Raw genomic sequence first — 16,844 nt, 5'->3', positions numbered from 1 at the left:
TCCTCAGCTCTAACGCATGCAGCTTGCACCTACGAATCGAATTTCCCGTATCTCGTCCCCAGTCAAACGGAGCAGCAGGAGAATGCAAGAGCTTCCGACCTCTCCATCTTTACGACGTGCACAGAACTCAGCAACATACGGCCCTGCAATATTTAACAGATTTCGTTATCTCGTCTTCTTTATCCCTTTTAATTTTCGCCAGTACACGCTACCCAGCTCATTAACCTCCCCGTATTTCTGTTGATATTTTTTTCTTTTTCTCTGCAGCTGCAGTTATCATGCCGGCAATGTGACAGAGATCAAGTTGAAGACGTATTGTGTCCCTACGGGCTATATCTGTGCTGAGCCAATTTTGAAGTGTACTGCCTTATGTGATAGGCGTTAAGAACAGTGCGTGTTACACCCCAAGTGTGCACCTCTTGCGTTAGAATATAAACTCTTCTTTCTCTTTTCCTGCACCTAAGCCACCTCAGGAGAACCTCCCAGCCTTTCTATACACCACTTCGCTCTTTATACCTAATTCTTACAGGGGGCGGGGGTATATATTTACAACAGACCACTATGGAAGCGCAATTGCGCTTTCTAAAAGCAACAGAGTTGGGCAGGCGCTTTAAAGGGACAGACATCTGGCTAGACTATGCTGTGATATGTTGGTTGAAATGAAAACCCGTGATTTATACTCATATAATCGAGCATGCTGTTGGCAATTTAAGTAGGCATTATAGTTTGAAATGGCCACAGAAGGTAGCAAGATACAGTAAGTGGCGCGAACTGGTGGTGAAGCCTTGGTACCTCGGATGTACTATATGTGATTAGTGTACGTCAGTCGACTGTTATTAAGTACCGCATGATTATTATTTAAAATTGCAGTTCTTATATTATTAGGCTTTTACATTACATTATATGCTTTGGAAATCAAAAGCGCACGCGTGGCTACGGATGCTGAACTGCGTGTCAGGTGTAAAAACGTCGTTTGCGGTTGAGAACTTAACATGGCTTGGCGATGAAAAAGAAAAAAAAAAAGCCTTGACTTCTGAATTACCAAGCAGTTGAACGTAGCTGTTATTGTAGAAAGCACGCAGCTATTACTGAAGAAATGATTTAACACTTCAGAAAACATGAATCGCAGGAACATCGGCTTGATAAACAAAATAATCCTTTCTTACAGCTACGGGCGCACTTGTCGTCTGCTTCCCACCAATGCCGGCGTATAATCGCTATCGCGCTCACCTATCCCTGTTTCCATCTTGTTTCCAGTGAACGACTACAACCTCACGGCAGAAAGAAAAATTCCAATAAAAAATGTCCCACGGCGTTTTCCGCGTTACGCTGTATGATATTGGACTCACTGAGTGGTAAGCTTTCCGTTGCACTAAAAAGAAAAAGTGACCATGGTAACGAGAGAACAGAAAGGAAGCGGACTCGCTCGAAGAAAGCGGCGAAGGCAATGCTTAGGTAATCCGTGGATTTCAGGAATGCGACAAATCCCTTTACATGAGCGTAGAAAATGTGTCCCGAAAATTGGGGCAAGCCGTATCCCGAAAGTGTTTCGCAATATGCTGGTACCTCAAGAAAAGCCAGTCCGCTTGGAGCGTAGGAATGCCGCCTTTATACTGCCCATGGGCATGCCGAATAATTTGGTCGAGAGGCCGCAGCGTAACGCTATAAGACGCACTCAGCTGTGGCAGTCATCGACTCCATTACAACCACAATTCTGCGTTCACATCGGCAGGAATCACCATAAAGCAAAGAGGGACATAAGGCGTCTTGTCTCACACTGCTGCACACGAAATGCACGTCTCGCTCTCTCTGTCTCTCACTGACCGCTACGTTCGTTCTCTGAGTGAAAAAAAGCCTGAACTTATCAATAAGAAATAAACGAATTAATTACTTGACACAAACACACACGCCCTCTGTTCTGGCTTCCCGATAACGTCATTACAAAGCCATCAGCGCAGGTTTCGAAGTACCACTGTGATGAAAAGACACTCGGACGGATCTCAATAACTGCGGCAAGTATCACCACAACTTGTAACGTATTTCCGGTTCATTTTGCTGTCGATTCGTTCTGTAATAACGTGCTCCTGGCAACCGCGCAAATGACACTCTAAATGCAGCGCAGATGACATCAGGCTGAACAGAGAGGTCGCACCGACAGGCGACACAGGCCTCAATGCTTGGTGCTGCCCTGTCGTTTGCCTTGTTATCTGAATTTCGACGTAGAACCAAACAGCACGATTTAGTGCACGTAAATGGGTTTCGCTTGCATAGTTTATGCACTGAGACTGGAGTCTCAACTGCTAGCTAGCAGGGTTGCGACAGCGTTTGATGCAGCCGCGTAGATGTGATGTTGACGTAGGAGTCCGGCCGAGAAAATAAAGAGGAAAAAAAGGGAAGAATTTCAGTTGGACGACTCTTGTGTTCGGAAGCTTGTCTCCTGAAAGGAAGTGCTACGACAGCTCAGAACAGTGGCATCCCGCCGAGTCCACTGTAAAGGAAACACGTGGGTGCCGCACACGCCCTGGCATTGAGCGGCTTATGCCGATCTGCAACAAGATTCTTACCACCACTCAGTCCGCTAAAGGACACCAACAAACTCCTAAATTTGATGTGATATAACACTTTTTGAACACCCAATGGCATGGGCCATTGGTTTAATACAGGCGGCTCAGTTTTGAAGACCAAGAGGAGGCTTACTGTAAGATTCGGGGAGTTACAAGGTGAGAACAAAACGTAGCATAATTATATAAGTATGCTCTAGGAGGTTCCTCGAGCACACTTATCATTATGCCTACATTTCCAAAACAATCGTACACGCGCATCCGAGCACGCGCGCAGTCATTATATCTGGGGCAGATGAAGTCGTCAGGGAGCTCGCTTGCTATGTAGCAATATCACTCGCATATAAGAACACAAAAGTCTACAAAGTGAGCTGAAGCGTGTATACATTGCGATACAACAGCCCTTCTATGGTTGTGAGCCTACACACACAGGTTTTGATTGCGTCAGCATACGAGCAAAATCGCTAGGTTATACAGAAAGTGTTTCGCCGCGGGGTTACAAATCGGATTACTGTTAAACCGTATAATGAGATTGCAAGTTGGATTGTTTCAATGAATGAAAACTTTATTTTCCTGCCAAAGCTGGAACGCTCGCGCTATTGTGACCGCGCACCAATTCTGCAGGTAAACATAATGCCACATATGTGTGTTTTTAACAGTTAATCGAACACCTCAGCATTTTATTCTGTGCACTGCACTAACTCCCCTTCATCCGCAAAATAGTATGCAGATGCATTCTGACACCTCGACATGATGGTATTAACTCGTGTTTTCCTCTCTGTTAAGCGTGTATTTGCAAGCATGGCATTACTTGTTGCATCGCGAACTGTTTTCGAAGACTGTCATATGTGTGTGCATCCAGACTCAAGTTTGCTAGCAGTAGTGATGACCAATCTGCATGTATGCATATTGTCTGGTATGCCAGCGGGTCACCTTCGTTATTAGTTGACATAGGCGTCAAGCGCAGTTATCATCGCCATGTGCGGTGCCTGTTAGTGGGTTTGGCACGTAGTTAGGACGTTGTTCAAGGGCGCATGACTTGACCCGCTCCTTCCCAACTGCTGTAGTGGCCTCGGCCAGGGAGGAACCGAGACTCCGCGCGCCCGGACCACCAGAGTACTCACGGAGTTCGCGGGCGCGGTTCACCGCTCGGCCCAGTTGGGTTCGGGCCAAGCTGCGCAGGTTGCGGAACTTGAAGACCCGCCTTGCACCGCCCACCCTGCGTCCTCCGCCTCCTTCGTCGCCTGGCGACCACGGAGAAACAATGCAGTAAGCAAACACACAGGATGGAAGGCCAGGATGTGAAGGCAGTGAGCGGGGCAGCCGCCGTGCTGGCTGCATTACTGGCCCCTTTTTTGTTTTTGTTTTGCGCTGTCGCTCCCGTTCAGGCAGCCGATGCCGGGCTGGTTGCAATCACCCAGTAACACCGTTAGTGTCATTGAACTATAAGCGCCAAAACATTAAAAACAGCAATATTGCTCACCCAGCGTGTCTATTACAAGTAAGACACAATAAAAAACATTCAAGAGTAAGAGCACTTGTAGCATAAACCTTGTATGCTTCCTTTTTCTCTTTCTTTTTAGTTCTGCAGACCAGCGCGCTGGCTAGCACAAAGAAGCGTGGACCAACACTACAAGCCAGTTTCTCTCTGCTGCACCGCTTTGAACGATCAGGGCCCTTCTTACAATAGCGTCAATAATTGCATAAGACGAGTCTTGTGGCGTTCTCGATTCACGAGAAATGGCAATAATCAATCATTTCAACGCGATCTATTGCTGAGACGAAAAGTAAAAAAGCGAAAGAGAGAAATAGAAGCAGTGGCGATGCTACATAAGCCAAAGAAGGGTGCGAGAGGTATACGCTGGAACGGAATGAACACGAGATTAGTCCACTGCTGAAATCGCGCACGGCGCTCGCGGTTCGTGTATGCTTGCCCAATTTCCTGCCCCCCTTTCATGCGTTCTCTCCCGGAAGCTCTACAGAGTGTTGGTATTAGATTAATTTGGTTAGCCGCCGGTGCCTTGAACCGGAATGGCAAACGCGACGCTGTTTGTTTGTGAAATGAATCCGCCGACCAAGCTTTCCCGCTCTGATTTTATTTTCGTGCTCCCTCGTACGTGCCGCACACGATGTGACCGATCAATTACATCAGCATTTGCGCTTCTTCAGTTCGGGAGCACATTTCGCGCAATACGAGCGAGTGGTGGCACGCACAATTGCTGCGGGTTCGCCGAACCGCGCGCTCTCCCATAATCAGGACCAGTGCGAAGTAATTTCATTTTCGGCTGTCATGGTCGCAACAGCTGCAGTACTGCGCGCACATCCCGCGTGTCCTCGCCTGCAGCGGAACCGACCGGGCGGGGTCGGCGTCAAGCGGGCCTCTCGCATATTAGTAAACAAAAGTTCGTTGTTGTTGCTTTCTCTCTCTCTCTCTCTCTTTCATTGTTTGTTTTTCTGCCACCCGTCGTTTTCACTCAGCCGCCATGCTGCTTTGCGAATCAGCACCGAAGTTGGGGTTTCACTTCCAGGCAGCAGTGGCAGCGCTATAGCTTTATGTGTGTGGAACACGATAATGGCTGCATGCTGGTACTCTGGTGTACGTAAAAGGGACACCGGCTGCTAAAGCTAATCGAGAGCCTTCCACTGCAACACACCTGATTTCTCAGGTGATCCGAGAGATTCGTCAATGAAGACTTCTTTACAGTCGTCCGAATGCGTGTTTCGTTCCCAGCAATAAATGGGACACACACTTTCGTTTTCGGTTTGACGCAGTGACGTGTATATACTCCTCCGAAGGGAGTTTTTTTTAAATATTTATTTAATGTATAATTCGATATAATACGGAGGTGCAATACGTATACACATTATATAGTTGATGTTCTTCAACTAAGTCCGTATGGGATCTATAGTTAGGGCCATAAATCTATCAACAGTATTTATGAGGGGGGGCTTGAATGTAGCCCCATTCTGTACAGGTAGTGGTGCCTTGATGAGTGCAGGGAGGGACAACGCCCAAAGAGGGTTACGGCACCGGCGGGTAGGTCAAACTGCGACCGCCCAAAGTCACAAAACATGCTAACTTTTCTTATCACTAATTCGCCAGAAGAACATATTTTATTATACTTGTGCATTTCAAATCTCAATGCTGCTGCTGCTATGTCCCTCTGGGGAACTCGGAATCCCGATATTTTCTTTTCTTTTCCTTCTTATTTTTTTTTCTTCCGTTGGACATATCGTAGTTCCCCGCTCACTTCGAAAAAGTTTACGATAGCTCATGTTCTTCGTCTGCCGCAAAACGAAAACTGGCAGCAGAAAGTATTGCTGCTGCGTTCGAGCGCTCAAACACCAGCCTCAAGTGTTAGAAGTTTCGGAAACGTTCGGTGGTCTCCGCCTACCACCTCCTCTCTTTCTCCGATTCTTGATTCTCCTGATTTCAGGGTGTCATCGCGCGTCGCTTATGTTCTCTACTCGCCTTGTTTTCTACTCTTTTGATTTCATCATTTCTTGTCGGAAAACGCACGTTGGCGGGGAACCAGGGAGGGACGTCACATTTCCCGTTCCTGGTTTCCGCAATCTCAACCGCGGGCCGAGCGGATGTGAGCCCCACTCGGCGGCCGTTCCCTCCATCTTTTCTTCCTTGCTTAATTATCGAAGTGTGCCCTCCTCTGCAACGCCACGGTGTCGAAAGCGTCCACCCCCTCCCTGTGCGCCTCCTTATCGTGGCTTGACTCATACTAATGGTGCGAACTCCTTGCTTTATCTCTGCTCTTTCTCCAACAGTATGCCTTGCATTCATTTAACTCCGCGTTCCGCTCATATGTTTAATTATCTCCGTTATCGTAACACCATAAGGGAAGCCAAAAACTTTCTTTTCGGAAAATGGAACCAGCACGGTTCGCTGATCAGCGAGGTTTGACGGCGCTGGTTGATATTGCGCAAGTTGTACACGCGACGAAAATGCGCTTGAATTTTTTTTTTCCTTTTGAACTTCCTTACGCACTTTATTTTACTTAATATTTCCAACATCTTTCTGCCCCTGAAATGGTTGCATCCTACATACGCCTCCATGAATATGAAAATTAGAACGGGAAGGTTAGAACTAATAGGTGCGGCCCTCTCCATTTCACTATCGCCGTTTCCAGGTTTAACTTCGGTGATCGCGCTCACATGTCCGCCTTAAATTGGCATCATAACAAACTCCCTAAAAAAGAGGGACAACTACGTCGTCCAAGACGTCAGCTTTTGCCACGAGCGAAATTGTGTCATGCTTCTCTTAACAAATAAGGATATAGTGACATACGACTAGCTGCGGTAACATTTGGATGTTGTTATCCCTTTCTGGTTTTGACAAGGTTGGGTTAAATGATGCATTCTTAAGCGCCAAAAACCTAGATATATAAAATGCGTTGCTGGTGGCGAGATATCTGTGGAGCAAGGTGCACTTACAGCCCCTTTTCGATATACTACAATCCTCAGGCTAAGAATATGCGTGCGTGCTACATTTACCGCCTGTCTTAGTGTTTCCAACGATGTGATTCGACTCAACGCACAAGCGATAGCCATCAACTTCAAAAACTTCAAGAGCTTAAGACACTTGCGTCCTAAATGATTGCGACGTACAATATGTAATGCTACAGCGATAAGAGCAGTGGTTGGTTGATTGGCCATAATGTGCGCATTACTGCATTGTAATGTGGCAATATCGAATTTGCACTTGGCGTGACGCACTTAGCACGAGTATTTCATAAATTGTTTTGCCAGGCAGTGTATAAAAAAAAACTATTTAGACAGGAAGGTCTGGTGGAGGTTTCACAGATTTGGTGTAGCTTACGCGAAGCCACTATTGCACTGATATAAAAATGTCACCTCTTCACAAGCTGCCCTTTCAGGCCTGGATGTACCATGCTCTGACTTTTACCGCGTTTCTGCTCAGCTACAGCGCCAAGTGGTAGGCCGTCTGGTCTGTGGAAACATTTTCTCTCCGATAGTGCTCCTCTCCTTTTTAGCAGTAACGCGCTTATTTCGCCAAACGTTAAGACGCAGTTACGTAATAGACTCGATAATAAACACCTGCGGCGACCGATTATGCATACATGCATTGGATATACAGTGAAAAGATAGTCATTTCGACAAACTTGTTGCTTTTACCAAAAAATATAGAGCTGCTTTAGAATGGCGTTCAGGACAGGATTTACTTACGTTGTCGGCGCCAGCGACATTGTGCTTGTTTTAACCGTGCTGCCAGCACCAACCATAGGCTGCCCCAAGTGACAGCGCAAGCTCGACGATTTCCCAAGAGCTAACGTTCACCCCAACACCTTCGCTTTCCCGGCGTGCTTTCATACAAGCGAAGGCGAAGGAAGACTCGCGATCCTTCCACGTCAAACGCACCGAACCTCACGAATACATTTACGCAAAGGCTCGTCTCTACCGATATCATTTCACTACATGTTTTATCTTTTGGCTTGTCCTCTTCGCCTCAACAGCAGATGAAAAAAGATATATAATAATAATAATAATAATAATGTGCTTCCATTTGTCAACAGCTCGAGACGGTAGTTTCTGAACAAAGGTCGTTGATCTTTCTGTTCCGCCTTATTTTTCGGCTCTTGTATGCTTCAGCATACAGTGAAAGCTGCTCCTCTACGGAAGGTGCTTCCGACCAAAGCGTCCCTGCGCGGCTCGAATTCGCGTCTCGCGATCGACTTAACAACGCTCTCACAAAAAGACAAATGCTGTAAGGGCGCTTTTGTCTATGTGGCACGCTCTTTTTCCCCCTGTATTTCTCCGCAGAGACACCGAACGGACTTCTTAAAATTAGATGCGCTTTTTCTCTGTTTCGCTTTCGACAGCTCAACTCCGTGTCTCATTGAAAAAACACGGTTTTTGTCGTTAATCTTACTCCAGCTTCCTTTACCCTCTTCCATCAAGGCAAACAGTCGGTCTTGCGCTCTCTTTAGAAGCGAGGTAATTACTTTCAGAATTCCTGACTAGTCTGCTCATTTTAGTTCATTTGCTTTCAAGATGCCCACTGCAGCGTTCGTTTGTTAAGCTAAGACGAACGATTGGACTTCGAATGCAGCTTGCGTAACTGTACTTGTAGCGGCGTCCGCCTCAGTACCCTAAAAGGAAGCTCAGAGCTCCCTTAAACAGCTTGCACTACAGATGTGGGCAGCGGGACATTTGGAAACCCTAAGAAGCAAAGCGTGACGGCACAAAAACGGAGTGAGTAGCGCGAGAGTTTGCTTTCGGCGAGGAGTGGCTGTGCTTTTTATAGCATATGGACCACCTGAATTTCAAGAGTTAGTTCACTTTAACGCAGTGCATCTCATGTTCATTGTGCCGTGTAACGTGAGCAGGTGACTTCTGCTCAACGTAGATCAGTTGATGCAAATAAAGAAAGTTCGAAACAAAGGGAAATTCATGACTCCTCGAAATCATTTGAATTCTGCATGCGTTTTGTTGTGCATTTTCCCACTCACTTTCTGGTACTTTCAGTTCTTTTCTTATTTTTTTCCGTCATTGCTGGAAGCTGCAAGGGCCGCAACCATAATTATAGAGGCTGGTTCACTAACGCGCCTAACGAAGGCGAACGCTCGCGGGCGGCAGTTCACCTCATGAGCGTGAGCGAAATGTGAGCCGGTAGAAAAACGTAAGCATAAAAAGCTTGTGGAATGCGCGCGTCACAAGCGAGTGTCTGAAGCCGGTTGCCCGTCACAATAGCCGGCTTGCTGACTCGCGGCCAGTACTCAGCGGGCGTCTGAGTGGTCTGCTTAAGAGACAGTGTCCGATTGGCCAATTACACCTCTCCCCGGTAGGCGCACACGCATCCCAACAAAACTGGCTGTCATGCATTCTCTATGTATACCATGGCAGAGGAAAATTTGAGTCCTACTAGCATTTGCTGAGCCACCAGAACAAAGCTCAGTGTGACTGTATAGAGAGTGATGTGGCCGACAGTGGAATCTGCGCAGATTTCGCAATTGCGATTTTTCTTATATCGCGACTCCGAACGACCTATAAGGTTATTTTCGAGATGGATGTTCGGTTTGTCAGGTGATGGGGCCACAGTGGATGGTACTGCCGCAGCTCGTGTAGCAGAGGGCATTTCGCGAAGGAGCGCTCGACACATTGAATTAGCGCTGAGGTCGTGGACGCGTCGTCTTAACGAAACTGAATGCTGGTCTGACGCGCCGAATCAATGCCACTCAGTGACTTCTTCCTTTGCAGAGTATACATGTCTTTAGATAATTTTTTGAAAAATATTTCTTCGATCGGAAAAGTGCGCAAAGAAGCGAGCTTGTTATGCTGCTATTTTTGTTGTTGCTGTTATTATTATTATTATTATTATTATTATTATTATTATTATTATTATTATTATTATTATTATTATTATTATTATTATTATTATTATTATTATTATTATTATTATTATTATTATTATTATTATTATTATTATTATTATTATTATTATTATTTATAGCGATGAAGTCTGTTGCTCAGTTCTACGGCTATGTATACGTTTATGTAGTCAACGCGACTAAATGGAGATGCACTGGCAGAGTAAAAGGCAGTATTTCCTATCTGCAAGTAGCGACACACTACTTTGTTGCAATATTACTGTTTGCTGTCGTTCACTTGTAACAAAACCAAAGTAGAACTTATATAGTGTCTGTATAACACAAGACATGTCTAGAGGAGCTGTAAAGACCGCTTCTTACGCTATCCTTGACCACCCTGCTTCTGTCTACAGCATCATGCAGCACAGCTAGTATTAAAAAGGTGCGGTTTTAACGTTTCCAGTGTAGCTGTTAAGTATGATTTAGCGTACGATGCGACAGATGTTTCTGCGGCAACTGGAAAAAGCTGTAGCGCTGAATGCAGATCACATTGCCTTGAGATACATTCTCCTTTCTACAGCTAGGAAACACATATAAATACCTGTTACGCAAATAATCATAAATGTCGACCAACATTCAGTCAAAGTGGTGAACCCTTAGAGTTGCTTAATCTAAAACAACTGGAACGGCCCTTGTAAAATGCCGCCACACAGTTTGTCACTGTTTACCTAAAGGGTGCTTTGCCGTCATGTGACTATTTGTGTAAAAAAGCCTACTTTACAAGCCAACCTCTCGACTCTCATTAAGTACTGCGAAAGTGCGCATTAACTTGTCTTTCTTGCATCGTGATCGACGCATAATTGCGGCCGCATTCACGTTGTGTAGTCATTTAATCTTTTTCTTGTCATTGTCTCAGTATGCACCCCCAATCTTACCCATTTGAAGCGTCGCGGAGTATGGAATGACAGCAACAGCACATCGTTTGAACGCGGACGCTCTTCCAGATTTTTTTTAGTTGAAGCCCTCTGCTAATCGTCATGCGCGAATCATTGAATAATATATCAATTATATGACTTGTGTATCTAGCGTAAAACTCTTAAAATTTTAAGAATTACAAGTACTTCAATTTTCTACCCCTGCTGCAGAAACGTTACGTTCGCGCTGAGTCACTTGCCAGTGGACATGGGTGTCATTACGCGCTCAAGTACGCATCGTAGGTATTGCGTCATATCTACTAACAAACATTAGTTTCTCAAAATTATACAAATTTACCTGTATGTTACGGAGCCAATTAAAGCCACAATAAGGCGTGTTTGTAAGGCACTTTTTTTTTTTTTTCAGGGGACATTACCATGGAAGAAACGCACCACGAGGTCGAACGTACTATAATAGCCTATGTTGTACCACAAAGATTCATCATATCAAAATTTGAATGCCTTTCCAAACTTTGCTCGGGCTGACAACATCTTGTCGGCGCTGTCGTGATGAAACAGCTCTGGGCATAACGGCAGTGCCAATACGTGGAGCAACAGGCTGAAATAATGAATTCCATAATACTGATTACATTAAAAAATAAGAAGTAAACAGATTTGTAAAATGTTTATGGTACAAAACAAATTATGCGAACCTAGCAAATAAAATGTCATTCACCTCAACTTTAAAGAAAACCGTGACGGTACGCCTAAAAATTCTATAGATAGTCACGCATGTCGTCGAACATGCGTACATTAAAAAACTGAGAGCATCCTCAGAAACTAAACTCTGTTATCTTTCGAGCATTTTAGGCACTTTATTCTTCTATCTTCGGATAGAATTAATTATTGTAGCATAATACAAAAATGTACACCATTTATCGGCTCACAAAACTAGTCCCGCATATGCGCCTATTAAGCTATCTGTCCTCCCTACAGTACAAGGTGTCGTACAGAGAATGTATAAGAATGTGGGTGCATAGGACCGCCACTCAGAAGTATCTGGAATATCTTAAAATGCTGCAGCGAAGTTAAAGTTCCGCTTGTTTGTAGGTGCCCGCGATGGGCTTGCTTTAGAAGTGATATGATAAAAAGTTGACGAAGGTCCTGCATCATTACCTGATGGGTACGCATCGTAAACACATTCGCCAAATTCAGACCGAGACACTCAAGGACTAGTACTTTCACGAGTTGCACAGTTGAAAAGCCTAGCAATTACACCTCTAGCGATTCCACGGTACACTGAAGTGCGGTAAGCCACAGTTTCGTGCGAAAGTGCGGCAAGAAGCGACTATGCGTCGGCTCCGTGCGCACTTTCTTATGGCTATTTAAATTCGAAGTCTGCATAGATCACTAAGTTGGCTAAACGAAAATCTTATTCTGAATTTTTTTTTTAATTCGAAAAGAGAGAAACACTAAAGTAAGAGAAGAAGCAAAGCCACTGCTCCAACAGCGGATTCCTAAGGACGAGCGTTCAAAGTGGTGCAGCAGATCTCAGAAACTCGCAAGTACAACGGGAAAACAAATCAGGGAAGAGAGAAGCAAATGTATGTCTAGACTAGCAATGCCTGCCGGCAGGACCTCAGGCAGCGTGTCACTCGGGGTGGCTAAGTTCCGACTGCGGAAGCCAGCAGGAAAAGCGCAAAGTCCGTCCGAGGGACAGGCTGCCACCGCCGGGGCAGGTGGCCCCGCCGAGTGACACGCTGGCGTGGGTCGCGTGACAGCGGCTGCCGGGCAGCGCCGGTGCCGTGGGGACGCACCTTCCGAGAAGGCTGGACTCGAGCCTGGGTTGTCCGGCGTCATGCGTGCCGCCGTCGACGTGGCCGTGTTGGCGCGAGCGCCGTCAGCAGCGGTCGACGGACGCCGCTGGCTGGCGGCCCGGGACGGCACGGCAGAGGCCCGCGAGCAGCGAGACGGGCTGCCGGCCCGTCAGGCGTCGCATGGTCGTGTCCCCCCCTCGGGCGAGGAACGCGACCGGGGCTCGTGTGCCCCCCAGTGGAAGCGCGCCCCCCCGCGCTCCAACACGCGGCGCGGACGCCGAGCCGACTGGGACCGCTGCGCCATGCGCTCCGCGCGCGCGGCCGAGGGCGGCTCCTCTCACCCACTGCCGCGGTGCGCGCACCCTCGCCCACACCCGCGGGCGCAAGCCCCTCCCGCCGGCGGAAGACGAAGGCGCGCCTCCTCCGTTCCCTCGGCGCGCGCCTAATCGCCCCCCTTTCTCCTTCGCCGGTGAGCAAGTGAAAAGCGCGACTTTTCTGCCCGCCTCAGGACCCTGCATTTTCACTTTCGCGCGGCCCGCAGTTGCCACTCTATGCTCGCTACTCGAACGCAGCGTCTCCAGCCGGCGCACTTTTCACTGGGTTCCCAGCAGCTCCGGAAGATGACGTGCGTACAGTCGCGCTGTTGAGCTTTCTTTGCAACAATATCCGTTTTCTTTTTCTCCTCACGGCATCTCCAGTGTTCCTGCAGCACATTGTTTCACCTTCAACAAGATGCCATTAATGATATCAATTTTTTTGGAATGAGGACTGTTCACCTCCCTTCCTCAATTTACCACCTCTCCGTGGTTCAACCTGTGTCAGGCTCTTTGGTATAAAACATGCGCTTGTGTAGTACAAAAATCACGATGCATACAAGTCAGCGAGATACTTTTTGCCACATGTAAAATTGCGTGTATTGCAGGAGAACGACTCGTTACATGAAAGTCATTTCTGCCCTTGCCTCAACTACACGGCGCTCTTCATCGCGGCATAAGTTATAGGTGCAATGAGTTGCAGTCACAGGTGCTGGTAAAAAGATATCAGGATCTTTTTGCAAAATTTGAACAACATTGTTTTCGCTTTCGCGTGTTCGGGAATGCTGGCGTATCTTGTTTCCGCAATGGCCTCGCGGTCTATTTGCACGTAGCGTTTTCGAATGAGCTCGCTACGCTAGTATCCAGTCTTGTGCTAGTTAAAGAAAAAAGTAAATGAGTACAATTAATTCTACCCGTCGCGATGGCTCAATGCCTATGGCGTTTTGTTGCTGAGCACGAGGTCGTGGGGGCGAGTTCCGGCCATGGTGGCCGCTTTTCGGTAGAGCAGGAATGCAAAAACGCTCATGCACAGTGCGTTGGGCGCACGTTAAAGATCATGAGGTGGTCAAATTTAATCCGGAGATGCCCCACTACAACGTTCCTAGTAAGCCACTGAGCAGTTTTGGTATAATAAAACCCACAATATCTAACAACTACTTCTTGCAAAACCATGATTTCCTTGATTCTTAATTACAGCCACCCAAAGAATAGCTACAATTTCTGAAAAGTAGTAAAATATTTTTCCCGTTTCTTTCAAGCTCTTCTTAGAGCTACACGCTGTCTGTATTGTAACAGGCAAAACGAAGTGAAAGCAGGTCCGAGGCATGTGTTAAGCTTTCTTGAAACTTGCCAATTAAATATGCGAAGAGAGACACGAAGCGTGCAAGTTCATTTCCAACTACGCCCCCGGTACTCGCAGCAAAACTTTGTCGTTTCTCTACGCGGTAACGTGCATGAAAGTGTTCGTGTTCAGTACTTCGTTTTGCAGCGTAGTGAATAGGTGCCCGGCAGGGCTTACGCGAAAAAAAGCTTCGCTTGAAATTACGTGCCGGTAAAGGCTGATCGCTCACAAGCACACGGCATCGGTGCCTCAAGAAATAAAATGTTGACACCACGTCCTGAGCGTCCCGTTGCAAGCAGTACAGCACCCCTACTTCTCCCCGTGCATCCCTTGGCTCTGGTCAGTTTAGCGCCTCATAGTGCTGTCGCCTCTTGCTGCATTGGCGGAATGCCGCAGCTTGCTACGCATTGCCAAAGATGAACAGAAACTATTAAATCATTGCTCACTGATTTGTTTTGCGAGTGTTCTAGTGTTCTTCCACCTCCTCTCATCTCTCTCTCTCTCTATGCGCTACTTGTTCCTCTTGTGGCGCTCGTATTTCCTCATCCTACTGTTTTTTGTTGCGTTCGTGACTTGCTACGTAAAAAGGTAACAGCGCTGTCGTACACCGTTTCTCGTTGTGTTTGCTAAGCCCCATTTAGTCCACCAGTGTGTGAGCTCACCAGAAATAAACGTTCAGTTCGATTAGTATAGATCGCTCACCGTAGCAGCAATAAGCATTATTGAAAAATTATGTTATTATTACAATACTTAGCCTGCGCCATCACCACCTTCCATCCATCCACCCACCCGCACTCACATATAAAAATGAAGCTGTTGCATCTGTAGTGGGCCAACGAAACTATTTATTCTTTTGATACTATTGATCAGGTACTATTTGATACTATTGAGCTGATGTATCTGATCAAGCAGATACACCTGCTATGAGCGTTCAATCGTGACTTCGGGGCAGTTATGAACCGGCTAGCCCGAGTCAAGTGAGTCTGAGTCTGCGAGAGTCCTTCATTCCATGAGTTTCAGTGTGTCTAGCCCATGACTTTATAATTACGATGAATCGGTGATTCCGTGAATCTGAGTGAGCCCGAGTGAGTATGAGTCTGGGAGTCCGCGAGTCTGAGTCCGCCTGCCTGAATCGGATTTTAGTGAGCTTAAGTCTGATCCCGAATGAGTCTGATGTCATGAGTCCAAGTCTAAGTGAGCCCTGAACTTAAGATATTTTTTGTGAGAATGTATGGCTGGTGTTTGTTTATTTTGCCGATGTACGGGGGCATCAGTCGCATCACACACTCCCTTTTTTTTTTTTTTGCCTTTACCGACATTTCACGGACACGTTGCATCGCTGTTTTTAGGCGCTGAGCCGTGATACCTAAAGGGTTACAGAAGGCCGCGTCTCTTCCAGCTCACAATCTCTCTCTGTCTCTCTTGCTTATCTTCCAAAATATTTCTGTGTGCGATAGAAGGCGTTTATTGAGATCAATCTGAAGCAAACAAACACTCCGTTCCATGCATTAAATTTTGCGTTACTTAACATTAAAAAAAAAGTTACAAAAATCACTAGCGGAAAGGAAACGTTGTATCCGCGAATCACTCACCAAGGCCTCATAAGTTAAGCTTCACCTAGCAGGACGACCGACCGACCCCCAGAAAATTGCGCATTAAGAACCATCACGCGAAATGTGATGCAGCTAGTAAAGCAAGTGGTAGGTCATGGCGGGAAAGGCAAAATCACCCCAAACGATCAGACATTGATCGGCCAATATTCTATATTTAGCGGGCTAATATTTTCTCCATCACACCTCAAGGGAGGTGGAAATTGGCATCGTTTGGCAATCAGAAATTATTCAATGCATCAATCAATCCAACAATTATCAATTAATAAATAAACAAATCACTTAATTTGTTTCCAGCTTGTGGAAACATCGTGGCGGTTAGAGAAAAGCAATGTCGCAGCACTGTTTGACCAACCTCGCCACACCCTAACTCAGCAGGTAGCGCGGATACCCACCTTTTCGGAATAAAAACCTGCGCGCGGCACTTGCACAGGGACAGATGCGGAGGCGACACCACAACACTGGCGCAGCGGTTTGTGACATACTCACAAGCCTAACAGGTACCCACGTTTGCACTGCAGGACATGTTTCACAATTCGGTACAAATTGCGATACATCCTGCAGCAAACTCCAAGTTGTTAAAAGTAACTGACGCTACATTATACGTTGCGCAAAAAATACAGTTAATATCTTAAACTGACACTTGAAAATTATATATTTATCATCCACAAGTACACGTTTCTTAACAACGTATTAGGAGAATGCATTTCAAACAGATTGCATGAACACCATGAAAGTGCCAAATGGACATTCCATAAGGCTCTTGCAGATTTTGACAATAATAGCATCAATTATTGCGTCTACTTCTACACTTTAGTCTGGCTTCAGCGGGATAGATTTTTTGAAGATAATATGAGCAGAGGATTCAGCCTTAGCTCGATCGACTTAATCAAATTATTCACAGGCCACTAATAAAAGTTTGCTGCTACCTTATCAACCGTTAGTG

At 46.2% G+C, this 16,844-nt stretch overlaps 1 protein-coding gene across 2 annotated transcripts in view; it reads right to left on the bottom strand.

Moving 5' to 3' along the window:
* The window catches only part of LOC119434621 (band 7 protein AGAP004871), a 210,864-nt gene that overhangs the window by 149,725 nt on the left and 44,295 nt on the right, over nt 1-16,844 (bottom strand). The window contains exons 1-2 of one of the 2 annotated variants that reach the window (XM_037701728.2): nt 12,633-12,916; nt 3,686-3,805 (exon numbers count right to left, since the gene is read on the bottom strand). The exons of the other annotated variant lie outside the window; for it this stretch is intronic. Coding sequence (XP_037557656.1) covers nt 3,686-3,805; nt 12,633-12,675 — 163 coding nt within the window. The 5' untranslated portion in view covers nt 12,676-12,916. Of the gene's footprint in view, nt 1-3,685; nt 3,806-12,632; nt 12,917-16,844 lie in introns of those variants that run through there. 2 annotated transcript variants of the gene reach the window in all.

Source organism: Dermacentor silvarum, chromosome 1 (genome assembly GCF_013339745.2).
Source record: "Dermacentor silvarum isolate Dsil-2018 chromosome 1, BIME_Dsil_1.4, whole genome shotgun sequence".
Taxonomy (NCBI): Eukaryota; Metazoa; Arthropoda; class Arachnida; order Ixodida; family Ixodidae; genus Dermacentor; species Dermacentor silvarum.
This window is presented reverse-complemented; position numbering and strand designations above follow the sequence as displayed.